Source organism: Gnatocerus cornutus, chromosome 6 (genome assembly GCF_029298725.1).
Source record: "Gnatocerus cornutus isolate USDA-ARS CGAHR chromosome 6, icGnaCorn1.1, whole genome shotgun sequence".
Lineage (NCBI taxonomy): Eukaryota > Metazoa > Arthropoda > Insecta > Coleoptera > Tenebrionidae > Gnatocerus > Gnatocerus cornutus.
In genome coordinates, this window is record NC_142238.1 from 7,190,408 (window position 1) to 7,218,153 (window position 27,746).

Here is a 27,746-nt window from a genome sequence, read left to right on the forward strand (position 1 = left end):
AAATTCGTATGATGCGTGGATAATTGCGATCAAGAAGAATTAATAATTTCCAAGAAGCACTGCTCTGTAATCCCCGAAAGAATGTTTAAACAAAAAATAGAGATATTATCGACGCTGAACAAGGCGAGCTTTCAACAAAAAAAACTTGTTTTATCTAGGAATTACAACACGTTTAAATTAGCACTGTAAGTTTGTAAAGTACAAACTTTTCATTTGGAAACACCTTCTGCCGTTAGAAATTGTAGTTTAAAGATCATTAATTAGTTGATGTCTATAATTTTTCAGAAAAACTTTTGAGCAATTGTTTGTAATTAAGCGTATTGTGTTCGTTAAAACTCACTTTCTCTCTCAAGTCAAAATTCAACATTTCTTTCCAATGACGTCAACGATGTTTCTTCGGATCCATCTCTCATCTTTTTAGCTTTAGCACGGTTTGAAACAATTAAAACCTCGGGGTCAACAGCGCTTGAAATGTCAAATTGCTGTAACATTTTGTGAAAGTAAATCGTTACTTTGTTCGACTGGGTACACTGTTTCTGTTTTTTGGATCCATTGTTTTGTAGTAACAATCACTCACTTAACATTGGCCATCGTTGTTGACTTTGAATTCTTGGCAATCGCTGAAGGTCCGGCATAGAAATAGAGAAGCAAATGTCGTCTTCTCAAGGTGTGTCCACTTGGCATTTTTACTGGGTCAAGTACCTTTTTTCTTCCCACTGAATCGATCATGTTACAAATATTCAAATGGCGATTTTTATTCCGTGCGTTGGATCTTCAATTTTATAGCATTCCTTAGAATTCAGTGGAGATATTTTTTTATAAAAAGCAGGTAAAAGAACTTGTTTTTTAACGACTGCTCATGGTGTAATTTACTGTGAACCTTACGGCAACGTAAGTTCAAGGTTGGCTAATAAAATTTCCTTGATTTGTTTCATTCTAGTGTTATTTTAATAAGGTTTCTTCTACGTACGAAACAATTTACAGTCTGTCACAAAACCGCGCCGTTTAACTCGTCTTGTTCACGTGGGAATGTATGACAAAATGGCTAATATGTACATAATCGAAACGACCCACCAACGTAGATGGTTGACTTTAATGGCACAAGTCGGGAAATTGTTGCTAGAATAATTGCGCGAAACAAATTGCAAGTACTTGCTCATAGTCTGTCTGTTTGATTATAATTGATATCTCTCACATTGATAACTTTGATTGGGTAACGTTTATGTATGGCAATAACCACTCCAGTTAACAATAACGGGTTAATATGGTATGTTGTATGTACACAATTTAGATAAATCGTATTTAAAGACCTTGACCCGGATGGACTAAAATTCTGCGTTTATTCCTTCTGTGGGCTTTCACTTCTTTCTCTGTTACACATTTATTTTTCTCACACGATTTTGCAAACAGGATAAGATTCTAAGCTTGTTCCGTTTCTACCAGTAGCCCTCAGGTCATTAATAACAGTTTTCATGATTACACTGTAGAAACGATGAAAATAGTAATAAAAATCTGTTCGTACGTAACACTTTCTTATGATAATACTTTGCCGTTAAATGACTATCTAAACCAGTTAATTGGGTAATAAAACGAAGGTTTTATAAGGTATTGTTCCAAATTTGTTGCGAAATGGGACGTCCGCTTAATTATCTACTGAGACTAACAAAGTTGAAGAACTATGTTGCGCCATTGGTTGTTTTTTAAGTGTGATAATACAAGTTCTGATAAAACCATGTGTTTCTACCGTTTGTTAAAATAATTGTAAAAGGTGTGGTCACATTTTCTACAGAGGCTCGTTGACATAATTGACCCCATCAGATGTGGGACGAAGGAATCAATTATTTCATTAAAACAGTGAATTGTTGCCTCATTTGTAAAATTTTGATGTGCTCTTCCTGAGGTTACTTCATCTTTGGAAAAGAATGTAATGTTAGCCGAAGCATAAATTGATACGACCAAAAATAGAAAAATTTGGACATTATATGCTGAAATTTGCAACTCAGAAGTTTGATCAGTGGTTGAAACTATTGGCGTTGTCTAATCTTTGTTACATCTTTTTTTCATAGAAATAGAATTTAGTAAAAAGAACAGGAAGTTTTAGTTCGTTCCTAGGATATAATTAAGTAATGTTTTTTTTTTAAATTATATTTTTTATTCTAAAGTTTAATAACTTGAAACAGTAGATAAACAAGGTTAAAGTAATAAAACCGCTTAATCTTACTGTTTTCGAAATCAGTACTGCCAAAGTTACAGAATACAATATAAAATGGCTAAAATATTTGATTCAGCCGGAAAAAAAATCTAAAAATTTATGTTGTTTTTGAGAAAATATTGTAAAATTTTATTGTTATAGAATCAGAATTGACAAGGATTTAGAATTTAGTAGAAATAATAATAACTGGAAATTTTAGTTTGTTCCGAAAACAAAACTGTTTAAAAATTCTGTCTTATTCTAAAATTTTGGAATTTGACAAAATTGGATAAACAGGACTAAAGTAGTAACACAACCAAATTTTTCTTTTTTAACTAAAAATCGCCAAAGTTACAGAATTTCATAGCAAAGTGTTGAACAGTTTTGTTCGTTCAAGAAATGAAAATTTCTAAAAATTCACATTTTTGTTCTAAAATTTTGTAACAGTTATTAAATTTCTCGGAAGTAATAAAAGCTACAAATTTTATTGGTTTCTTTGCTGCTCCCTTTTATTGATCAGTGGTTTCATTTCACTTGTCTTTGAATTTTTTTAAAGGCAGAGCTCTATTTTATCAAGAATAATTAGATGTGTTTACGTATGTAAATCTATCATGGCAATTAATCAATGTAATCGATAACAATAATTGGAAAAGCTATTATTATTATTAATAATTAAAGTAGTTGTTTTGTTTTTGTAAACTGGGTATTATTTCCTTAATTAATTTTGCTAAAAATAGTATTCTGGAATTTGATCGGATATGCTCTACAAATTTTAAACGAATATAACTGTGAACAGAATTCCATAGATGAAATGAAGTTGTGTTAATTCGCGGTAATCCATTTTGAACTAGCTGTTTTTGCAACTGAATCTGAAACGGTGAAAATTACATGTTTGCAAAAAAAGTTGAATAAGTGCTGACTAATTTTATTTATAAAATGGTTATTGCTGATTGTTGCAAAATTTCATCCTCCGCGGGTCAAGGAAGATAATAATTTAATATTATGACAACGCTTAGCTAACTGCAATGTGCCAACATGTACTGCAATGAGGACACGAAGACCGAAGAAACCACATAAATCTGGAGTAATAAATCTAATAAAACTAGACAGCGAAAATGCATTTTCTAGTTAATTCCGTAATTAACGTGAAAAGTTTGGATCGAACATACTTTCCATTAATTTTAATAATTCTCAATGTGAAATTTTATGAAAATGCAAGAAGGAAAAAGTATGATTTGAAGCGGAAAATTAAGGCTCAGAAACACCTGTTTTAAAATAATTGAAACGATCAGTTTTAACTCTAGGGCTTTTACATACTTGTTCGTAATTGTAAGATATTCTCCTACATTGTCGCTAATAAGAGTGGAAGTGACTCTAATATCTGTAAGTTGGAAACAAATGGCATCCTGTATTGCACAATTTCCAGATAGTAATTAGAGATGAATAATAAAAATACGATCGCACTAACGTGGTGATTTACAGCATCCCATATTAATGTGCCGGATGCAAACAAAAAGTTAAGAAATTTGCCCATATCAATTAAACACCTTTGAATAATGTCAGAATTTAATTAAAGCAGTGAAAACTTTGAAGTGGAGTATTAGTCTCGGATTATTTTGCTTACGTAGAACTGTGGTCTGATTAAAACATGAATTATTTATTTTGAAAAAATAATAACCAGATACATGTACCAAGAGACATAAATAACAGTGCGGTATTAATCTTGGATTACAGCGTACACGAGTTCATGTAATAATCATTATTAATAATCTCGCCTTGTTTATATCCACCACTACTACCATCGCATAATTGCTAATACATTTTTAAAATTCCAATCGACATGATTTATTTTATGTAATGCAAAACCCAGCGATCTCGGATTAAACCTCCGGAGATATTAGTGCGCATCGAATTTGTTTTGAGTTTAATTAGGGAAAATATTTCATTGAACTCGGTCTAGTTATCACCGAGACTTTCAAATGGGCTTTTCTTTAAATTCGCTTTAGAATTTCCTCCTGCTAAAATCGACAATCAAATTGCTTCAATAATTGGCTCTTGATTTGGAGAAAATCCCCATCTGCCGTTTCCCTTGCTACTAACAAGTAATTACACGGTATAAAGGAAGCTACTGGTATTTCCAAATTTCATTAATAACCCACTTACAACCCAGAGTATTATTGAATTATCGACGCTTTTGAACCGCAAGTGAACCTGTTGCCACTTATCACCGGAAACTGTGCCGGAATTTAGTAATCTGGAGCTTTCTGTTTAACGAACCTAATCAGTCGATTGTGTTAATTATGCTGGTAAAGAATAAACCCGCGATCATCTCCAAAGAAACAAATGGCACGATTAGTTAGTTACAAGGTGAAAGATGAGTCAACGTATTCGACGTTTACTAAGAAAACTGACTCTATCGAACAAGAAAATACTAGAGAAATTAACAAGAACAAATCATCTGAGCGTGGAAAAAGTTGGTATGACTGTGATTGTTGGAATTGTTGCAAGTTTGGGTCGCAGGAGACTGTTTCAGATGATATTGAATGCGCTGTTGTGGAATACGTACAGGTAGTAATCAACAGATTATCATTTCTTCATTGTAACAATAAATCAGGAATTTGTTAGGCTCAATCTACACCGAAACACACTGGTAGGTCTTTTTTTCTCTTCGGAAGAAAGGAATTTCAAACTAAATTACATCATGAGCACGAAAACCCAACATTGATTCGCAAGGAGGAACGATCAGACATTCTAATCACTGTTACAGGTATTTATTTGAATGTTCTGACTGCTATAACACAAACCTTGGGATTTGAACAGCGATGATTTCATCCTTTAGAAACCCAAGGGTCTTGGGGTCTTGGGTGCCAAAATTAAAACGTACCTACTCCTATTTTGTAAACTGGCAACCAAAACCCCAAATATCTTGTATATTAAATTGTTACAAATTGAAATTTAATTTATACTCAACTAATATGTAAACCTCAAAATATAGTTGGTTTTAAATATTAAAATAATAAATCTAAGTTTATTCAGTTTGACCGCCACGCTGAGAACAAACTTGAGGAAATTGTGAAATAGTCTGACAAAAAATAGCTTTAATTCTTATTATTAGTGTTAAATGGGTGGGTAATTAATTGCTTTCTCGTATGGAACAGTACCTGAAGTTAATAAACTACTGAAGGTCAGAATAGAGTGATGCGCAGTTAAAAAATAAGTTTTGTAAAAGTTGAGAGCGTAGTACCTACCAAAAAAACTGTTGCTGTTTTAATACTGCAATTACGTATACCGTCATTTAAATTATGGGCAATTGTTTTGATGAAGACGAGCTGGTTGTTGACCTTGTGGAAGAGTAGGTGCGAAAGAATAAAGTTAAAAATGGTGTTGTATTTTTTAACACTAAATTGGCAAATCACACTCTTTCATTACCGCGATCGAACCTCAATGATATGAGCTTATCACTAATAATGGTGGGTACGAAATATTTATCATAGAATCACACAGGCAGTCGAAATAAAAGACACCAGAAATAAAATATTTTTTATTTATATTATTTAAATGCAAGAGCTAGTTGCGACTAACAAACAAAGGAACAAACTATTTTCAAAAGGAAAAACTAAAATGAATTGGCCGTACAGACCAAAGAGAAAGAAAAAAGCTCGTAAAGTTCGTTACGAGACCTTTAAATGCAATTGGAACATCATGCTACCACGCACCATTAATCTTATATCCATTTGAAAGATGGAATCCGACCATGGACATTTTCTGCTCTCATAAAAAAGGCATAGCTTATCAAAAATTAACGTTTTCAAGACAAATTGGACCTAACGGAATTTGCCGTTATCAAAAAAGTATCGATTTGTAATAATATCCAAAATGAACTTTCAAATAGTTTCGGAGAAAATAAGTCTCTTTGTAACGACGATTGATTTTTTTTCACTTCTGTTTGTTTTAATTCTTATAGGATAACAACAGAACTTCGTTTCCTCTTCGCCTGACACTGTCGTTTTGTGGCACAGCGTGAAATTCTGTCTATTGTTTCCATTTTTCCCACTACAATCAGCTAATGGCCTTAATAACACCTTGATAAGAGTGTTATCGACATAGTAATGCATAACTTAAAACTATAGTTATTGTTTATATGAAACTCGCAAGGATAACATTTAATTGACACTGCAACAAGCAGGAGCAATACCTAAGAGCCAAACCGTTTTTTATTTATTGTTTATTGCGGCGGATCTACTGGAATTATCCAGAGAATTACATACCAACTCTTTGTAGACGTTTTTGCTAAAGTTCTGATAAATAGCCAATTACTTTAATTAAACAGAGATATTTCACATTGCTTGTTCTATATGACCTCTTTAATAAAGGGAATAGACCATTCTAACTGTCGGCGCCGTGTGGTGTCGTTTTTTTTTCGATACACTTGCCATAAATAGCAGGTAATACTGTGTTTCACAACAATAAATCAACAAATGTTAACGTTGTTATATAACAGAACATAAGACATCGGTCCACTTGCATTGTGAGTTATATCGATTTCTAGATCATGACTCTAACTGTACTGTTATTAAAATCTGTACATTCAATAGTTCACCAAGTTCTCAGAGCAACAAAAGAATAGCGTACTTACTTTCTCCACGGGGAACTTAACATTACTACATTAAGGTCTCAAACGTTATTGGATTTCGTGGGTGGCTGGAGAAAGAATATGGAAATACCAATGTACTCCTATCCGAATTGCATAATTATTTTTTCAGCAAACATTATCTTACACTTGTGCAACATACAACGGTTATTTCTTTGATATTTGCGATCAGTGATCTATATCTACACTATTACCGCATGGATTTACATAATTATGCCAATTCGAAGTTTTATTAATATTAAATGTCGCTCAGTTTGCACACAATGGATGACCTTTCCGCCAGTCAATTTTTTCAGTTATTGCCGTGTATCTTTTTTCTTATTGTTTTGTTGTTTTACAGATGATGTCAGTATATCAGAAGCACATTCATCACCTATGCTCGCATCCAGAAATGGGAGCAAGAGCGCTACTCCTAGTCCTGTTGCTCCTGGTTCCAGGAGAGGTACTGGCTCCGTTTCCAGCCAAGATTGGACCAGTGTTACTGCTGATGATGACATAGATCGACTCGTTGTGATTCATCAGAGGAGCAGCTTGTCCAGCTTAGGGGTAACTTTCAAATTATCAACCCTCGATTCTTAACACTTGTTGCCATTGGTGATTTAGCAATCGTTTTTATTCCAGTTGCGGTCTGATTCCATGGCCAGTGTCTACTCGGGAGCTGGAGAGGGCAGATACGGCACTGTAGCAGTACGAGGCCAAGTCGAGTTCGGGCTGCAGTATAACTACAAAGCCAAAGCTCTGGAAATTCATATAAAGCAATGCAAGGATTTGGCGCCTGTCGATATAAAACGAAATCGCTCCGATCCCTACGTTAAAGTCTACTTACTGCCCGACAAATCGAAAAGCGGAAAACGAAAGACGAAAGTTAAAAAGCACACGTTGAATCCTGTGTTTGACGAAACCCTCAAATTCCATATTTCGTTAAACGAATTAGAAACTCGAACGTTGTGGTTAACAGTTTGGCACTCGGATATGTTCGGAAGGAATGATTTCTTAGGGGAAGTCATGATGACTTTAGAAAATAAAGTTTTTGATGATCCTACCCCAATATCTTACAATCTGCAAGAAAGGGTGAGAACTAATTTGATTATATTTTGATTTTGATTTTATTTAATTGTAGACCGAACCTTTTGACGACATGTTATCATTTAAAGGTGATATCATTGTATGTCTGAAATTTGTTCCACCCGATATGACAGTACATAAAAAGGGCAAAAGGTCAAGAGGCACGTTACATGTCCTCGTTAAAGAAGCGAAAAGTCTTACGGCAGTTAAAGCGAACGGCACGTCTGATCCTTTCTGCAAGAGGTAGATTTATTATTATGTCTTACTCATTAAATTAACACTTCGTTTATTTCCATACTACAAACTTTAGTTCTATATATGCAACTTGCATTCATTTACATAAATTTGCAAAGTAACCGGTATGTTAAAAAAAACATGTTACAGCTATCTACTGCCTGACAAAGGACGAAGTTCCAAACAGAAGACACCGGTAGCCAAAAGAACTGTTAATCCAATTTGGAACCACACATTTATTTATGATGATGTCACACTTCAGGAATTAGCTGAACGTTGTTTAGAACTGACGGTGTGGGATCACGATCGACTAGCAAGTAATGAGTTCCTAGGTGGAGTGCGATTTTCTTTAGGTACAGGTAAGTTTTCCGAAGATCATAAAATGGTCTTTACTCACTGTGATGTAATAGGTAAACATTATGGTAAAAGCGTCGACTGGATGGACGCTACAGGTAAAGAACTTACGTTATGGAAGAGCATGTTAGAGAGGCCAAATTTCTGGGTGGAAGGATGTTTATCCCTACGACCAACGTTGGATACTCGTTCGTTATAACAAAATACTCAATAATACTGACATATCTAGGGTTTTGTAACAAAATATTTTCCTTATGTAGTACGTTTTTCAAAATTTGTACATGGGTTTAAAATGTTTAATCATTTTATGATGTAAGTACATAAGTACATTTTTACTAGTTATTTAATGTAAACCTTAAATAGGTAACCAATTCTAACAAACTGATATATTTTCATATTATTAAATAAATAGATGTTTTGTACTGTGATTTGTGTTTTTACTTTTAGGCTTACGCTTATAGGAATGAAATAATTAAAAAAAAAGCTGACATAAGGTCGGATTATTATTGTGTAAAATCTTAGATAAACAATTGCGCAAATAAATAACAAAAAATTAGAATAAAGAAATACTTGGATAACATCAATGAAAATAGAAATCTATTTTAAATATATTTATGTTTAATAGTAAATAGACTTAGACAATTAAGAAAGAAGTAAATTTTAAATTCTCATTTATGTTGCAATTTATAAACAGTTTAGAGCAATTGTGTGATATAGAATTTCCAACTGTACACAAAATGTGGTCGCGTTCGTGTTGCAGTGTTTTATAAAACGTGTTTAACAAAGTGCAAAGTTGATTCAACAACAACAACAAAGACAATGTGTAATTGGAAAAGTCAAACGGCGCGAAAGAAAAAACTGTCTGTAATTGTAAAGATATACTGTACGTATCTTATAAATACCTAATTAGCGACACATGCTTGGACCCTTGGTTATATAAAATGGACAATTTTATTATTACAAAAAAGACAATTATTTAAAATATTGTAAGTATACAGAGAGTTAATTTTAAGCAACCATGTGTCCGATTAATTATTGAGTACAGTAAAATTTAGACCAGACTAAAATAAATGATCTATGTAGCTAGTGATAGTTAAATTATGCCCTGTATTTCGGTAAAAGTTAAAGTGTGGAAACTTGAGATTACAATTTTTGGTAACCCCAATAGTACTTAATAATAGTTTACAGTTCCGTAACAGTTTAAATTTAGTTTTACTTACATTCTCTAATATTTAAGGGATGTATCTAAAAAATTGCATTTAAGTTTATTTTACATTATTAGACAAAATAGCTATACTATGTTTGAAAATTTTGTTGTGGTCATTCGTATTTTTGCGTTAGAATACTAGTCAAATTGGTGCAAATACGGGTGCTAGCTAAATGTACTTACATGCTACATATTTGTAACCTAAACTAACTTTTGTATGTTGAAAATGTGAATTTTGATATCATAAATGGTCAGCTAAATAATACTAATAGTTTAAAATTGGAAAAGGCAAAATGTTGCCCGGATGTGGATCCATAGTATTATAGTACATTACAAATCACAATTCCTCTGAGAATATCGAATTAGCCAAAGAATATCGAGCTACACTGAGATAGAGAGCTTCACTTAAAAAAACTGCAGTTTAGCATGATCGCAGAGCTAAAAAAATATCTGTGGACGCGCGATATTGCTTTTTTGATATTCTCAAAAAGTAAACAAAAGTTTCCTGTTCTTACTACTATTTATAGAATATGTTTAGTTCTACTTGTATGTACAGACTACGCCATTATTCATATTTCAAATCCTATATGCTTAATGCAGTTTAAAATCAAAAGTAACAATTCGAAACAGATAAAAATATTTAAAACTACCTAACAACTACATAAATAGCACTTTACACAATAAATAATGATTTGAAACATTTAGAGATTGTCTTTTTAGGAAATATTGACGTTTGTCGTAACATTGATACAAATAAGTCTAAGATCTCAATCACACAAGAAATTATTGATAAATTGATGAATGAATTTAGTTTTCAACGTCGTAGAAAGATACAACATGTTATGTAAGCAAAGTATTAGATCTAAAAAAACTAATGTTTTATACACACAACCTTTATTTTGTTTTTTCTAATCTAGTTAATTCCTCGATTTGAATCTTCTCAGTCACTACAATATAAAATTCAGTCCAAAATTTATATTAAAATACACTTTGTTTTCGTTGCTTTGATCACAACTTGAGTTGCGGTTCTTCACTTACATAACACTTGGTCTAAATTATATAACACAGATAAATTGAATACTGGACACAAAGATTTAAAACCCTGTGTTTGAATTTTCAAACGTTTAGAAGAATAAATACATTCTAAGCTTATTTTCTATAAAAATTGGAACAATGGAATGCAAGCTAAAATTTACTTAATTACAGAAGTTGGTGCAATCTATAATTTAACTACATATGGTCCGATTTGGTTTAAATTTTAAGACGAGGTTAAGGAAAAAATATGTTACATTTACTTAGAAAATATAGAGATCGTTGGTTCATTTTTGTCCTTACCGAGGAGATTCTCAACACGTACGCGAAAATCGGACCATAAATACAGTTCAATATGTACCCGTATTCCCAGAGATATTTTCACGTTTTTCCCTGTTGTATTTGGGTCATTGACAATGATAAATTATTCTTATTCAATGTCGTACAAAATTGGATTGGAACACAGAGTACCATATTGATGCGTTGTATCATTTGACAAAACAAAAAAACGAACTACTTATCTAACAAAATAAATAATATTCTCATAAAGGTATGACCTTTGGTATTATCACATTTGTAATATTTTAGGTACAGCGATACACTTTCTTATGAATGCAGTAGTAAGGCGATTTAAAAAGATAATATGACAGTAAATATGTTATTGCTCTCTTCAGACAACTGTTCCTAAACTTGTAGACACCATTCGGAATTGTTCTTGACCTGTGAAACAAAACTTGCGTTTACAGCAAACATGTAAAATCCTTACTTTCAAGATACGCAGCGAGATCTTGGTCATCTGATTGTAACGCTAACAGTCTTGGAGTTAATCCTCGATAATCAGTAATGTCCAAAGCTGCACCCGCAGCAACCAGCATACAACATATGCTACGCCATTTGTAAGCTGCCGCTTTGTGAAGCGCTGTTTGCCCTCTAAAAAAACATTTATAACCAAACAATGATACGATTGGCACTTACAAGTTTATATCTTTAATATCAAGAATGGAAGAAGGAGCATATCTGATTATATACTGGACAATGTGTTTGTGACCGTAACGGCAGGCGTAGTGCAACATGGTCTGGCCAGCCAAGTCTTTCGTTAGCAGTGAATACTTCTGGATGTGCAACTCTTTTATCTAAAAAAAATCGTTGTAATCTACAAGAATAGTGATAGCAACAAAACGACGGAAATAAAAATAACTCTTTAGCTGATGAAATAAGGATGCTCGGGTAGTCTAATTCACTAGAGTTTAATTTAAAATTCGTTTAGCAACTAATTAAACAATTTACAATCCACATGCAAGTTTAACCCAGCAAATGTGTAAGATTCATAAGCGATCCTCGTTCCAACCCCAGTTTTATATCCCATGGGAAGAAAACGGATGATTCCGGGTCTGCTCATACACCCCTCTTTAATGATGGACAACCGAATTGAAACCCACAAAATACTGGCGGTCGTTTATAAATTTAATTTACTGCTTTACTGCTTCTGCGACTGCTAACTACAATAAAATCTCCCATTAAATGGGCGGAGTGCGGTTTTACAAATTGTGGATTGTCTAATGCCAAAAAATCATTTTTGAAAAGCGTAAGAGTCATTTTCATATTCGTCTTGTTGCGCTTTGTACGGATTATCTTACTGTTTTCAAGTCTCCTATTTTTGCGGCTTTCAAAAGAGCTTCGTTGGGTTTGTTTGAATACTCCCTAAAAAGAAAAAATGGAATTAGACTCTTGTCGGTTCCGTTTGGGCAAGTGTTTAGAGTTAGACAGTGCAGATCAAGCTAAATTCTTACCTATAAACGTTGTAAGATTCCTGAGATAAACCAAAGAGTCTCTCAGTGATGCTGCATGCACAGTTTTGATTTAGTGTATAAATTTGTAGAAAAAAGTGTCAAAGAAGTGTGATAAAGTAATGTGAAAACCGACCTCGTTAACTCGTGTTAGGTTAAGAGGATATTAAAAGAACTAATTCATAATTAAAGGAAATTTTATTCTAAAAACATGCTAACAAGAGTTTTGACAAACTATACATTTATAAAGGATGTTCTTACATGCAATAGGTAATTATAATAAAATTGGTCAAAAGTCGTAAAGGCATTTGGCTAACAACTACATTTACAGGGAAAGTCTAGCTTATTACAATGTACTCTGTAATTTAAAATTTAGATTATCGGTACCTAACTTTGTTTTATTCAATTTCAATTAGAGGCTTGGTATATAAATAAGTTAAAGCTAAAATAAAGTTTAAGTACCTTCTTATTTTTATGCTCCCTTCTGTTGAAATAGACGCTATTTGTTTATCGCCATTGTGGTTTTCCACTGGAACCGTGTCGCCGGCAAGGTAATCTTCAGGGGATTCTAGGATCTTAGGGCTCATTGGTGGTTGATCGCTCGGTGAATCCAAACTACCCTCGTCACTAAAACAGTACCATACATATCACTTTTACATAATTCCGCGAGTAATTACCATACCTAACTCGCATTTCCGGAATTATATATGACGTCTGATTAATAGAACTAGGAGAGGGAGTTGCTGTTTCATCTTCCGGAGTCTGTGGAACCGTGCCACCACCACATTCCAAGATATATACATTATCGACGGAGATGTCGGAAACGTAATGGAGATTCTCTTGAGCCTTATCAATCCTGAAAAATCTTTCCGCCGTACAAGCTGGAAATAACGTATTACTTTGGATTGTATTAAATCAGACTGTTACTCACAATCCAAAAAACACCACTCTGGCGAGATTTTTTGTTGGTTTTTGCACCCCTCTATAAACTTATTTATCATCCCTCTAACTTGTTCCAAGTCCCATACCGGATTAACTTCAATTGTTCCGACGGTAATAGCTGAAAATGTTATGACGTCGTTAAAGTTTATTAATAAACTAAACTCCCGAGGAAAGTTCACAACTAATTTAAACTACTAGTAGACTACGTGTTCTGCAAAAAAAATTGATTTTCGCAACCTACCAGTTTGCGTTAACAAATCCTTGTCGTAATGATGCTGTTCATAATCGGCCATGTTAATTCTGTGAACACATATTTTAAGATTGTCTAGAGAAGTTTGTGGTACGTTCGGTTTTCCACATTTTCTCTTGGATAACATAGGAGCCTTATTTAATAACGACAAGAATATTATCGAAGGACTCAGTTTGCAAGCTTCCCCATCAACTTGCATAGGAATTGTTTTAGATGTGATAATCTTTGCTGATCTGCATTGTGTAATACAAGTACCATGGCCCCCAGCTTGTAGCAGAGGCTGTAACATCAAAGAAAATCAATTCCAATGGTCTCGTTCTCACGACTATACTGTGCAAGCAAAAAAGTGCCATATCCTTAAACTTACTCACAAGCTGATATGTTGTTAAACCGACAACTTCGATCAGACCGTCTTCAGTACTTGGTTCTGTTGTTCCCATCGATCTGTTCCAAGGTCTTGTTCCGCCGCCATAACTGCAAGATTTCAGTCATAAAACTAATCCAAACTAAAACGCGAAATACCTTGAAATGTTCAAGAAAACTATCGCATGGACTTTAAGCTCTTTCAGTTTTGGTGTTAAATCTTTTCCGTCACATTCTAGAGTAACAAAATCAGCCAGATCCTTCCATTTCCTTTTGAGCAAATCTTTGCCCCCCATTTGGCCATAAAACATTTTGTTCCTTAATCTAGAATTAAACTTCTCCGGGTGAGCTTCTACAAAACATCACGTATTTGAGAACAAGATTTTCTTTGTGAGCTATAATTTTACCTCGAGCTTCGTGAAATTCTAAGGCAATATGAGCATCGACACCTAAAGAATAATAATTATTTACAACGTTCAGAGGTAAATTATCTTTCCCGTTCTCTTTGGCTTTGGCGTTTGGATTTTTCTCGACCTTTAAAGACCATCTGTCTAGCAATACCGTTTCACTAGCGTTAACATTGGTCAGGATTTTAGAAATTGGTTCGTCAGTATAACCCTGGAAAAGAAAAACGTTTTCCATTCCAAACTAATTGCAGCATTATTGAATCATTCGTTTAATGTGGAGGTTGTTTGCCCCCTTTTCATAGTCTTTAATTTTATATAACTATAAATACAGAAAAGGTGAATTGTGCAGGAAATCATTAAAATTGTAGTAACTCGGCTCTGAGAAATGGATTAAAAGTGACTCTTTAGTATAAATTACAGTTTCCAATTTACTTTAAGTGTTTCTCGTCATGAGTAATTTAATGGATAAACCACAATGTCCAATGAAGGAGTAAGCATTTCATTTTCGCACTTTGGTATTGGTGGAAACAAACGGAAATGATGATTGCAGGCACTTTAAGTGCTTTTGGATACATGCGGGACAAATTTTGTAGGTAGAAACGCCCGTGGATTTGTAACCATGAAATTAGAACGAATGGTGACTGGTCTATTTTTTCCACAGGGAAATAATTCAATTGGATTCATTTTTAGTATGAGAATAATTTAGGTATCAAAATGTTTAATATTTTCAAACAATGGAAGCACTACTAATAAAATTAGAAATTAATGGTGCCAATGTTCACACTAATGCTCCTTTATACACGTCAGTTTCGTATTATTACGCTATTAAACAGTAATGATAAATAACGTTCGTCTATATTTCGGAGCTTGTCGTAATTTTAGCATGACAATGAAACTGAAAGGAAAATATTGTTTCCGTGCTTAGAAACAATACCGTCGTCTTGAAGCAGCTTTTACAAGGTATTAGTATGCAGACATTATGTCTTATAAACACAATGTTCAAATTCAAGTTGACACAGTTTAGTTTCCCATCTTCCGTCCTTTCACTTTTTCGTCCTATTTTTGTTTCCATAAGATTTTATATTCATTGTTCTTTAAAACCGTAGACCATTTTTTTACTACTGCATTTATATAATAATTCCCTTTCATGTCGCTTATATAATCTTAGGATTTCCCTTTTTGCCTCCTTTATTGATATCGATTTCAATTTTATATAAACCTGCATTGTTAAAAGAAAAGTTCGAGCAGGACCCGGCATTTGCCGTTTCATTGGAATTAGTAGGAAATGAAATAAAACGAGAAAAGCAGTCACAAAGATATGTGGCACAGCGATAGTTCCAGCGATGTGTAACTTTTAAATTATCATATAAAACTTATGACTCTTACGAGAGTCGTTTAGTTCGAAGTCACTGCACTGTAAGCATCAAACAAATCTACCACATTTCACCCTTATTTGTTTGTTGAACCAGCGCTCTGCCTCAGTACGATTTAGTACGCTTGCTTTCATTAATGGATTCTCTTATTTAAACAAACTTATTCAAAACTGCAGATAAGCTGCCAGCGCAGGAAAATGCAAAATAAAAACAGTAAATAATCAACAATTTGAACAAGCAATCTACAGAAAATAAAACGGCGAAGAAAAGCGGCACGAAACGGCGAACTGGCATTATAGGAATTAAAGCACAAATAAATAAATGGGGAAGACATCCCTAGAAATCACTCCATAAAGACGAAGTCGAAAGCTTTCAGCAAATATTTATCGTTGAAAGTATCCAATTTGTGATCGAAGCAAGCATTAAAACCGTGAAGTTATGTCTGCTCCAAAGCAGAATTCTGACACAAAATTCGTATCTTCAGTCAGAGCGATGAACTCACATAAAAACAGGCAATGGTTTAAATTTACTAGACTTTACAAACACAGAAAAAAGTTTTAATTGTGATATTGTGGTTACTTCTAAGAAACGCGAGTTGAAACTTCTGAGATAAAAATAAATTCAAACGGGAAACAATTTAAATTGCAAAAATGGAAACGAAGACTGGATAACATAGATATACGCCCCAGGAAAAGTATAGAACGATTGATAATATGTAGATGAGGAACGTGCCAAAAAAGCCGGAAAATTTCCGCCTGAAAGATGTCCTAAGGACCGGTAACTAAGCTAGGGCATGCAGTCTATGGACGATTCAGGCTATAAAAAGATGGTTACGTTATTCCAAAACCATCGGAAAATGATTTTAAATCAAATATTTTACGATCATGCAAATCACACAGGAAATAAAGCACGCAACTACTATGCAAATGAACCGCTTTCGAAAAGTTGGCGTATTCGAAACTACCAAAACCATTAAAATCAAATAAAATTGTTATTGTCCTGTGGGTTAAAATAGATGATTTATTTGAACTGCGACACACTCATTTGTTTAATTGTAGTGGATTAATACACCAAATACGTAGAGGTGAAAAAATGAAACAAAACATAACGAGTTTCGAAATAATTAACTCCATGAAAGGAATGTTTGCTCGATACGAGGTCCCTAATTACGTAATTAGCGACGCAGTACATAATTCACCACAAGCAAAATTAATAATTTCGCGAATTTAAAAGTCACAAATCTACAGCCAAACGAAATGGAAAAATTCAATTTACAAATAAATAAAAGTAGTTACAAAGTAAATAAATGGGCGGTATGAACGAGAATTTTATTACAATCAATACATAAATATCTGGAAACAATTTCCGACCGAAGTAGTAAATTGGAAACCCATTGAATTCTAAACAAAACATTTAAATATAAATGAGCGTACCAAATAGGTTTTATTTGTGTAAATGAAACAACCAGGAACTGAACACAAAAAAGTTCTTACCCCTCCCCATCCAAGAGCTCTGGCTAGATCATTGCCGGTTCCAAGAGGAAGGACTCCGACAGCAGGTGCAGGAAATATTCCAATTTGATCAATAACACTCAACACCCATCCGACAGTTCCGTCTCCGCCGCAAGCAAGAACTCGTAAATTAGGCACTTTCTTGAACAATTCAAGACCCATTTTTGGGCCCCCCTGTGTTAGATCAAAAACTTGTCTTGGATTCAGCAGCCACTGGAATTTTTGGAGTAATTTGGATCCTTGATTACCTCCAGACTTCGGATTAATGAACACTATTACAGGTGTTATGACAGTAGACGGGATGGGCTTTATGGCAAACGTTTTTTGTTCCTTGTCCTGTTTGCAGAAATAACACTCCCGTTGATAAACTTCCTTTTACGCCATTTTATATAAACTTACTTTGTCTTTAGTCTTTTTCTTACAAGAAACTTTCTTCTTTGGCGATTTTCTTAAACTGGATTTAAAACTTCCTTTTCGAGGTAATTTGACTATCCAAGATGGAGGAACCACGATGCTTCTGTGTACACCTGGGAATCAAAAAATGAAACAATTTCAAATTTAAGTTCAGACCTGTCGATTATGAATGTTGATATAAACGAAACTCGAAAATATCCCGGAATAAAAAAATATTGAACTTACCTAAATTACACTCTTCACCTATTCGTTGAATACTGAAACAGGTTTCTTTATTGTGATAAGCAGATTTGCACCAGGAGCAGCTAATAGCTACAATTTCCTTAGAACTAAACGATAACTTCGACTGGAATGACTGAAAGAAAAAAAAACAGTTGAGGCGTTTTAGAAAGTCCGTATATTTACAAAGTACAACAAAATTATTGTTTTGTAGTCGCTCAATTCTATTGGGTAAAAACAGGGTTGCCGGCGACGTCGAGGAACAAAAAAACTTTCTATTATGACTATCAAATTTGTTCGTAACAAAAGCAAACAAACTGTAACACACCAAATATCAAGGAATTTAAAATTGACGGCCTTTTCACCGCCACCACTTGGATCAATAAATTATCCATTCAAGCAAAAAATTTTGTCAGAAAAACGAGCTTTTCGTCGTACATTTTAAATTCAACAGTTGCTTCACCGAAGAAAATAATTTATTGCTAGCGCAATTCCCTCTTCTCCCTTAAATAATTTGTAGGGCTCCCTGTTTTTCGGAGTAAATTACAAATGGGTCTTTCTATTTCCTTCCTAAATAATAATAATACGATTTCCCACAACCTTTGTCTTACCTTGCCACACTGCCGGCATTTTCCTTTTTCCGAACGTCTGTGCACCCAATGGTGATGGATGGAGGTTTGTTCTCTATACTGTCTGACCCCTACATCTCGAAATGTAGGCTTGCATGTAAATCGCATTTTATCTACGAGGATTCCTACGCAATTTTGGTGTATTATGATGTTACACGCGGAACACTTTAACCTGGCACCATGTTTCTGAAATTGAAACGATTTTCTTACAGTTTTATTCTACTTCTTACAATCTGGGGATTTAAAAGTCGCAATTTTCTGAAGCATTATCGTTGCAAATTTCACCGATAAAGCAATGATATTGCATATTTGGCTCTCAAACAAATCGTTTTCGACGTAGAAATTAACAACTCAAATGTTTGAGAATTCATGATAGCCATAACTGGCTATTCAAAAACTTTTGCAATGGGAGTTGCCAATTCGAAAGCAGAAGTTCGTTATTAAACAATATAATAGAAGCGGGAAATCCAAATAAACTTTAAATGAATAGAATTTAAAATTTGCTGGTTTTGTCGAACTCCGTCTCTCTGCGTATTCAAATTTAGTGAATAATTTTGTTGGCAGTGCTGGTTTAGGCGAAATATGAGTTATTAATGTTCCAAGGGTTTAAAACATCGTCATCGGTAGCACTCAAATCAAAATTCAGGGTAACTCATTTATGTTTAACCACTGCTGAAACACTTCAGAGAAAAAATTCGAGACACAAACAAAAAAATGATACGTTAAGTATACTTTGGGATATGTCGTACATGTCTTGAATTTTAAAAGCACACAACGTCGATAAAAATGATAAATTTAAGGTGCACGCTTCATTCTTGAAGGCAAACAACTGGCAATAATGAAATATGTATATCTTCAGCCGGCGTTGCTATTTTTCAAAATGAATTATACAAATGACAGAAATGATTTTTTTTTAAAACAACAACATCTAAATGAAGAGACATTAACTATGCAATAGAAAAGAAAAAAGAACATTGGCAATATCGTGCAGTAAACGAGCAGAAGCACAAATCGTATAAAAGTACGTATTGTTTCAAATTTGCTTACCGTGCAGTCCATTTCACCAATGTAGCAGAAATCTCCAGAAACTGAAGTGGGAACCAATAAATGATCCCCGCTGACGGCAGATTCACTCCAATCTGGGGTACTCCGAAGGAGTCGCTCGCTAACATCTCCTCCAACATTTCTGCAAATAAAAATTAACGCAATGTCAAATTAATAAATCCTGACGAAAACTGTACTAAAACAATGACTAGGAAACCCTAGGGCATTTAATAAACAGACCAAATTACAAATAGAAGTTCTCTACATTTTAAGCTTTGCAGCAACATCAAAGCAGCCATATAAATAATTATAGCTTTGTCATTCGCTGTTTAGAGTTAGACCATCTTCAACTGAATGAGTTTTCTCAGAAAACGGAAAAACAGACGCATTAAGTACGTCTATTTTTAAATCTCGTAATCGTGTAAAAACTGAAAATAACACAGCGGACCGCAATTAATTTATAAATCCGGAAAATCACCCTCGTTTGTATATAATATCGGCAAAATAACATACATGTTAATTAATCTGTGTTTTCCTATCATAATTAACACTAAAATGCATTTAGATTTGTACAAACAAAACTGCAGTTTATGCAATATTAGAAATCGATAGAAAACATTAAATATTTTTCTAGTAAAATCTTGCTTATTTCACTGAAAGTTCCACTGAATAATCCAACTCCTATCTTGAATAATAAATGAAGGAGCGGGTGTCAAATTTATGGTTGTGGTTTTAGCTATCTGAATTTTTGTGCGATTACTGCAATAAAATTTTATATGGTTACAAGAATGTTTTCTGTATTTACATATCACAGCTTTTTTCCATAATTTATAACGCATTTCTCAACTGGTTGCGCCAAATACTAAAAGACTAATAAAGACGCACCTGCTTTGTCAACCTGTTTACCAATTTTTGGTGATTCTGCGGTTGGAGTCTCCCAAACAAGTGTGAAGTAAATCCACTCTTAAAACTTTTATTGGGCAGAACGCAGGTTTTACCACAAACAGCACTTTATTTAGGATATTTTGAATTGTTCATTGAAAGAGCAGCCCAAAATCTATAAATGTACCAAATCTGATATCTATAAGCCCACTGTTTAAGAAGTTACAGAAAAAAAAATACATTTTTGGTCTTTAGAGAGAGCTGTAACAATGTTAAAATTTTCCAGCGCTTTAAAATGAAAAATGCAACGAAAGTCGAAAACTCACTGGCATTTCCCAAGACATAAAATAGATGCAAAAAGGTGCGTTTAGCAACTATAAAAACACCTGGAAGCATCCAAGAATTCAGTCTGAAAATGACTTCCATCAAAATTGTAACCCTCGTAATGTTGTTAGTGTCGTGCGAAAACCTCGAAGCCAAAGTCTTCGAGCGATGTGAGCTGGCAAGAGCTTTAAGATACCACTTTCCTCAAAACCAGTTAGCAACTTTTGTGTGTATCGCAAAGTACGAATCGCTTTACAACACTCAAATGCTTAACACAATCATTGGAGATCATGTAATTTTTCAAATCAGTCAGATTTATTAGAGTTCAAACGACGACTATCCTGGGAAAGAATGTAACACAGTGTGTTAAAAATTCAGACACGAAAAGATCTCAGATGACATTGCGTGTATTAAGAAAATCTTCGCGGAACATCAAAGGAAAATGGGGAAGTGGATTTCACGCTTGGACTACCTATAAATACTGCCAAGGAAATGTTAATCAGTACATTTCAGGATGCTTTTAGTTTCTTGGAGAATAATGATGTAACAGTAGAGAAACACAGGTTTTTGAATCTAGCAAAAAATATGAAAAGTGTAAAAGTTTGTTCGTATTCAAACAGATCAATTTCATACCTTGCATTACGAAGGAACATTTACAATAATCGAGCACCTCTTCTCGTTAAACACAATAATGCTAATTTCCTTTTAACACTGCACAATAGAGACAAATAAAACTTAGTGGAAAAGTAAACTCGCGAAAAAATTCAGTAAATAAAGTTACAAAATGTTTACAAACACTCATTGTTTACAGTGGAACAAAACAATTAATTTATTTTCTATTCTTCCGTTTTAAGAGTCACTTCAGTTTCAGTTTTTGTCACAAACTGATTAGTAAGCCACCGCAAAAAATTACCTCGGAGATTATTTATAGTTGTTGAAATCTGGCTTAAAAATAGTCCTGTGGGAAAACACTTCTAAGCTAAGTCAACTAGGTAGATCGAGCAAACCGAGGTGTACATTTGGACCAAAATGAATTAAAAGTTCAATAATTTACAGAAGTTAACGGATGCTGCTCGACTGGGAAAATCCGGCACGGAAGCACCGATTAATTGAAATTTCTCGGCACATTGATACGGATTTCGCATTTTCGTTTATTGAAACACTTACAAAGAACGCGGTTTATCGCCAAAAGAAAAAGTTTATTTACAAATAAGTTAACTTGAAATTAAACATGATAAAATAAAATTACGATTCATGTCTTTGTTAAGGAAACCTTTTTCTAATCTGCGGATGTTGTGGTCAAGACGTTTCAAATAAATAAAATTGGACATGAATAAAAGTGTACTAGACAATTCCTTTACCATACCCGTCAAGTTTTATTGTCATGACTGAAAAACTGACAAGAGTCTGATTCCTTTAGTGAGCTTTTGAAACTGCAATCTTTTTACAAAGCAATTTATTATAACCTGTCAAGGCAGTAAACGAAACTTGAAAACACGATGTCTTTACAACTTATAATATAATATAAATTGAAGTTCGTTATAAAATGAACTAGAACTAGGTAAGAATGACTAACTTTTATATTGATCTGATGCCGATTACTCGGATTTGGGCAGAAGAGGAGACTTAAAAAATGTATGCTGCTCAACAAACTAGCTAGAAGTTTGGCCAACTAATTTATTATTTAATTTGGTCTGTTTTAATGTAATAATGTTAATTATTAAAAAACTTTGTATTTAGGACCTAAAAAAAGCGAACCATAAAATATTAACAAATTAGGGGAAAATTTACTGAAATATAAAAAAATTAAGGCTTATTGACTCATAATAGAAGCACAAACAACCAATTTGAATAAAAAAAGCAATAACATAGAATTATTGATTGCAACTTTTTATTTGGCATTGTACCTCCTATAAAATCTAGTAAATTAAGTCTAATCCAAATACTACTCATTATAAAGAGACAATAGAATAGCTTGGGTTATTTCCACAACTCTACCTCTGTTTACAAATGTTTAATCTAAAACTTATTTGTTTAGGGTGACTTCGGATTTCGTTAGTAGTCCAATACCTAGAAAATCATGTTTATTTATTTTTTGTTAATCAAGAGATAACGTATTCTTATCTTGGTGATGCTAAAACATTTGTTTTTTCCTATCTCTAGCCATTTTATGAATAACAGGGCATTAATTGATGTTCATTTCCTCTGAATTCAAAAGCCCTCACAGGAGCTAAGCAGTTAATGCCCTAGAAACAGAAATAACTATTGTGTGTTCTCATATACACATTATTTTAGCCCCTAATGGTTTTATCCTCAAATGAGGCGCCTCATGTTAAAAATATTATTGCTCGTTTTAACTAACTTAATTTTCAGTTATTTTCTGTTTGGTGATGCATTATAAACGTTAGACTAACATGAGTTGAATAAAACTGCTCTAATTTATATTGAAAGCAGCAATTAGAGTGCTTTATTTATTCATAATTGGATGTACAAAATCAATCCGTGGCAGACTGCTGATGCAATTATTCGATAAACACGCGTGTTCTGAATTTTTTCGCAGGAATTGTTCCAGTTCAGCAGTACAGTCTTCAAAGTAAATTAGAATGTGCGCTTAATCCCGCTCTAATTAATGTTAAATTTGCTCACTCATCGAAATCTTTGTTCTCATTTCCTTGAGTAAACAACAATTTTAGTCATATAGAACGAGGATTTGTGGAAACGTTTTATTCCTTCTTACCTGTGCCTTCTGTGATTTTTGTAATAAATCGACTTCCCTCTTATTAAGTGTCTCTTTCTTGTAATTGTCGTCATAGGACATACTGTAAACACCATTAGAGGAAGACTACCACAAACTACATCACAATACCTCCGCAGTGATAACACAAATAACGGCGCCCTAGATCAAAATTAGTGCGATCGTAGATTTAACAACGCACTAATGAATGTTTACAGTTGTATGGATTAGTACCCGACTAACATGTTAACACATCAGAGCGAATCACACTTTTGTGAATCAGGCGCGTCGAATGGAGTCTTATCTGCACATTGCGTTTCTCTTAAAGTTGTATTTTCAGTGACTGACGTGTATGGGTTCCACTGAAGTCTCAGATATACAAACTTTAAGCTTTTCCATTCGTTTTTAAATTTATATCTGTTGCGACTTACTTCAAGTGTTGTCTAATATTAGAAGAGTGTTTGTTTTTTCATAAATACACGGAAGTCAATGCCGCGATCTAAATTATAACTTAAAGTAATCAAGTGTCGAATTAATTGAATTAATTACAAATAACTTAGATTTACGAAGCGGCTGCTCCGGAATGATAATACATTGTACGATACGAGTTATGGCCAACCTGAACGTAGATAAACTGTATTAATGGCAAGGTATTACACGTTTAGTACCAGAGCTAATTTCACGAAGGTAAGTATCGATTTATTCGAAGCACATTTGTTCGTACAAAATGCTTTTAAATCATGTTCGTCTGACAACATGATAAGTTATTACAGCTTTTATTGTATACGACCAAAATAAATTCAGTTTTTTCATCGGTTTCATTCCCAGCATTTTAAAAATAAACTGCGTGTCTGATGTTGGGATATTTAAGGAATTTTCATTCGGTTACATAATTTCATTTCAGATACAAGCAACAAAACAACAGACAATTTTCTTCCTATTTAGGCTCTTTGTTCCTTTCTTTACTGTTGTTTCTTTAATTCCTTTTATTCTTTCTCTCTTCACCTGTTCTCCCAACTATTTAAAATAACTTATAGGGCCATAAGGGTCTTATTAAGTGCGATCCTCTTTTTAATTTAAATTCTGACACCCTGATTCCGCAGGATAATGTACCTCTGTCTCGACTGTGAATAGAACAAGGATTGCAGATCCGTCGTTCCCACTAAGATCTTTTCCAAACAATTTGAATCAAAATGAAATCGAAATCCACGTAGAATGAGCACTAAAGCGTAAGAAATACTCAAGAGAGCCATATGATGTAATAGTAGCTCTAAAGTTTGTTTCTATTTCCTGAAGTTTTATTTTGCTTTTAGTTATTAAGTTCACTCCTAGCTTTTACAGTTTTGTGTTATAAGAGACTGTGCTAGTAGAGCGATAATCTCTTTTGACTTTTATTTTAACATGCAGTTATTGCAGACCGAGTTAAAATCCGACTGCGAAAATTCTATGGATGTTTAAATCCACGAGTGCAAAGTTAAATATAACACACAAAGCATTAAAAAGTTTAATAGTACCTACTTACAACAAAATAGTGTGACCCATGCCAAAATTATTTCCGAGCCTCGTTTTATTTCAAGATTCTTACATAAAGTGTCCTTCTAAACTCTAAAATTTTGGAAATTCGATCAAAACTCTAATAGTGTAGTTTAAGTTTAGCTTGCAAGCGCATTTTGTATTGAAAACTGATACTATAAGTGGTATTGAATAGTCAAACACTGCTAATCCATCACGTTGTTTTATTACATTCAGGTTTCATCAATGTTTAATTTAGGTATAATGTGCTATTAAAAGGCAACTCGACTATAACTATCTTTAGTTGTAATAAAATTAATAGTTTCGAGTAAATGTGCCCAAGAGCAATCAGTGGTCACGTTTTAGCTCTATTTTGATGTAGTTATTATCTGTTCTTTTTGACCCTGTTCTACTGTTAAAAGGTTTCCGGGTCAAAACGGAAACGTATGATGACATGATTAATTTAAGAATGCAACCTGAAATTCATTTCACAACCTAGATGTGATGTACTCATTGGTAAAATCCAAATATTTAAAAGCTCAGACAAAAGCACAATTGTTTATAACGTGAAAAAACAAAACAGTAGGATTTTTTTAGAACATATGCGTCATACCTCGTTTTATTGTTACATAATCTGATAAACAAACTCAACAACAAACAGTACCAAATTTATCAGTTTTTATAAATCCCCAAAATAATAACTGCTATTTTTAGAAAGAGGATTTAAAAATACAATATTTTATATCGAGCTCAAGTCCAATTCAAAGCCATCGACTGGTAATCGGTATAAAAAGGCAGACAAAGTATAACATAACAGGAAAGTGGTTATATTTTACATTTGCTTTCCGAAACACTATTTTTTCAAAGGATAAACAGCCGCTTTTTGACCGGACAGGCTGTTTGTTTTAACAACAAAACCTCCTTCATAAACATCAGCAAACTAGTATAGTGAAAAACACGCTAAATTCGATTACGTATTGCTAAATACTGAAACGGGTGGTAAAAAAAGTACAAAATTTGATAATATTGAAGTTATTAAAAGGTTGGTTACTAAAATAACAAGTAGTAGAATTTCAGGAATAACACAGACTCACCACTAAACAGAAATTCCAGTAATAAACGGAATATTCCTTCATTTAAAAATTTTTATATTTTAATATCTCCCCTGGTCAGACTTTTTGTATGATAAGCAGAGCAATTTAATCTCTTAAACTGTAATATATTTAACTAGTTTAAATTAACGTCATCTCGTCACACCATCACGAAGTTGGTATATTACGGTGGAAATTTGAATCCTTGTTAAAAACTCTCTCCACCGACATTTTTATCCCTTTTTGCTAAAGTGAAGCGAGTTTTTCGTTTAATCCGGACAAAAATACACCAAAAGTTTTTTTGACCATTTATAGAGAGAATGTGTAACACATTTATCCATTTCTATAATACTCAAGTTGAATTTTTTCTTTGACTCGATGAAACCTTTGCATCCCTTGAATCTCTTTGCATTCTTGTCGGTTCTTTCGATTTATTAATCTTTTATAATTTAATATCCGATTTTAAATTTTTACATACCCTTCCATTGCCCACATTCATTATTAGCTTATTCAGTTTTGATCAACAGGACCACATTGCTAAAATTCCTCCATTGATTTTAATTAAAAATTTATATATCTTTAATAATGAATAGTTAATTACGTATGGAATTCTGCACGTTAATTTCCTGTGCCAAAAGTTTCTATGGTAACAGATATAAATTAACTGATAAATTCGATAACATTTTTCACGAGAACGTTGAATTTTTCCCAGGAACAGGAGTGTATTTTCCTAGTGGGAGTGAACAGGGAATAATACATCACTTCAGAACTTTTTTTCTTTAGGTTTCCATCAAGCAATACGTCACCTTAATGATAATAAATTAGGTAAGCGCATAATAATTTACTGAAATTTATTAGATCGTGTTAATAATAAAATGCAACGTGTAATCTGAAACTTTGAAACATGACAACGCCAAACAATAATCACTGTTAGATGCTCTGTGCGATAATTTGTAATTTGTAATTTTTATGCATAATGTTTTACAATGAAGCTGCTTTAGTACATATTCATTATTAGCAGCAATTTAAAATGATTTATTTGCGTCACGTGAAGGGAAACGTCGAGAATCGAGTGACTATGTTGTATTTGTTCGTGCACGCAATCCACGGCGACAAGCTTTATTGCGTGCCACGGTAAAGAAAGATTTACGGATATACCCCCAAAAGCGTTTTATCCCCTAATTCGTGTTTTTCAAACAAACATTAAAACACCAAGAAATGGCAAAGAACGTTTCGCGAATTAATTTATCATATAAATCTCTGAAAAAATTTCCTTCAACTTTCCACTTTATTCAACGCTGGTGCATGACTAATTGAATGAAAATTCCCTCAGATAACTTCCACAAAACTTCCCTAAAGTCATTACTAATCCTTCGTTAGCCCACATTAGATCTGCAGACACCTACATACCTGTCGAGTATTTTCGAGAATACCGCAATAAATTTGATTTGGTGTGGTACGTAATTTGTACTAAAGCGTAAAACGAAGTTTACTTTAACTGTTTATGATCTCCTCCGTAATTTATTACCT

The 27,746-nt window shown here is 33.5% G+C and overlaps 2 protein-coding genes across 5 annotated transcripts in view; one reads left to right on the forward strand and one right to left on the reverse strand.

Annotated features, from left to right (window-relative positions):
* Positions 1 to 8,923, forward strand: part of btsz (bitesize) — a 40,666-nt gene extending 31,743 nt beyond the window's left edge. Inside the window, exons 7-11 of one of the 2 annotated variants that reach the window (XM_088039546.1) lie at positions 7,183 to 7,388; positions 7,464 to 7,913; positions 7,963 to 8,150; positions 8,292 to 8,494; positions 8,552 to 8,923. In XM_088039546.1, coding sequence (XP_087895672.1) covers positions 7,183 to 7,388; positions 7,464 to 7,913; positions 7,963 to 8,150; positions 8,292 to 8,494; positions 8,552 to 8,694 — 1,190 coding nt within the window. In that variant the 3' untranslated portion in view covers positions 8,695 to 8,923. Of the gene's footprint in view, positions 1 to 7,182; positions 7,389 to 7,463; positions 7,914 to 7,962; positions 8,151 to 8,291; positions 8,501 to 8,551 lie in introns of both variants that reach the window. The other variant, XM_088039545.1, reaches the window with a different exon arrangement.
* A 168-nt stretch (positions 8,924 to 9,091) lies between these two features.
* The window catches only part of rdgA (retinal degeneration A), a 42,792-nt gene continuing 24,137 nt past the window's right edge, over positions 9,092 to 27,746 (reverse strand). For 2 of the 3 annotated variants that reach the window (XM_088039549.1, XM_088039548.1), the window contains exons 5-21: positions 19,677 to 19,815; positions 18,612 to 18,815; positions 18,007 to 18,136; positions 17,767 to 17,894; positions 17,350 to 17,703; positions 14,484 to 14,694; positions 14,236 to 14,428; positions 14,085 to 14,187; positions 13,705 to 13,993; positions 13,453 to 13,581; positions 13,204 to 13,402; positions 12,984 to 13,148; positions 12,525 to 12,575; positions 12,372 to 12,435; positions 11,710 to 11,867; positions 11,501 to 11,664; positions 9,092 to 11,454 (exon numbers count right to left, since the gene is read on the reverse strand). In XM_088039549.1, coding sequence (XP_087895675.1) covers positions 11,405 to 11,454; positions 11,501 to 11,664; positions 11,710 to 11,867; positions 12,372 to 12,435; positions 12,525 to 12,575; positions 12,984 to 13,148; positions 13,204 to 13,402; positions 13,453 to 13,581; positions 13,705 to 13,993; positions 14,085 to 14,187; positions 14,236 to 14,428; positions 14,484 to 14,694; positions 17,350 to 17,703; positions 17,767 to 17,894; positions 18,007 to 18,136; positions 18,612 to 18,815; positions 19,677 to 19,815 — 2,731 coding nt within the window. In that variant the 3' untranslated portion in view covers positions 9,092 to 11,404. The remainder of the gene's footprint in view (positions 11,455 to 11,500; positions 11,665 to 11,709; positions 11,868 to 12,371; positions 12,436 to 12,524; positions 12,576 to 12,983; positions 13,149 to 13,203; positions 13,403 to 13,452; positions 13,582 to 13,704; positions 13,994 to 14,084; positions 14,188 to 14,235; positions 14,429 to 14,483; positions 14,695 to 17,349; positions 17,704 to 17,766; positions 17,895 to 18,006; positions 18,137 to 18,611; positions 18,816 to 19,676; positions 19,816 to 27,746) is intronic. The other variant, XM_088039550.1, reaches the window with a different exon arrangement.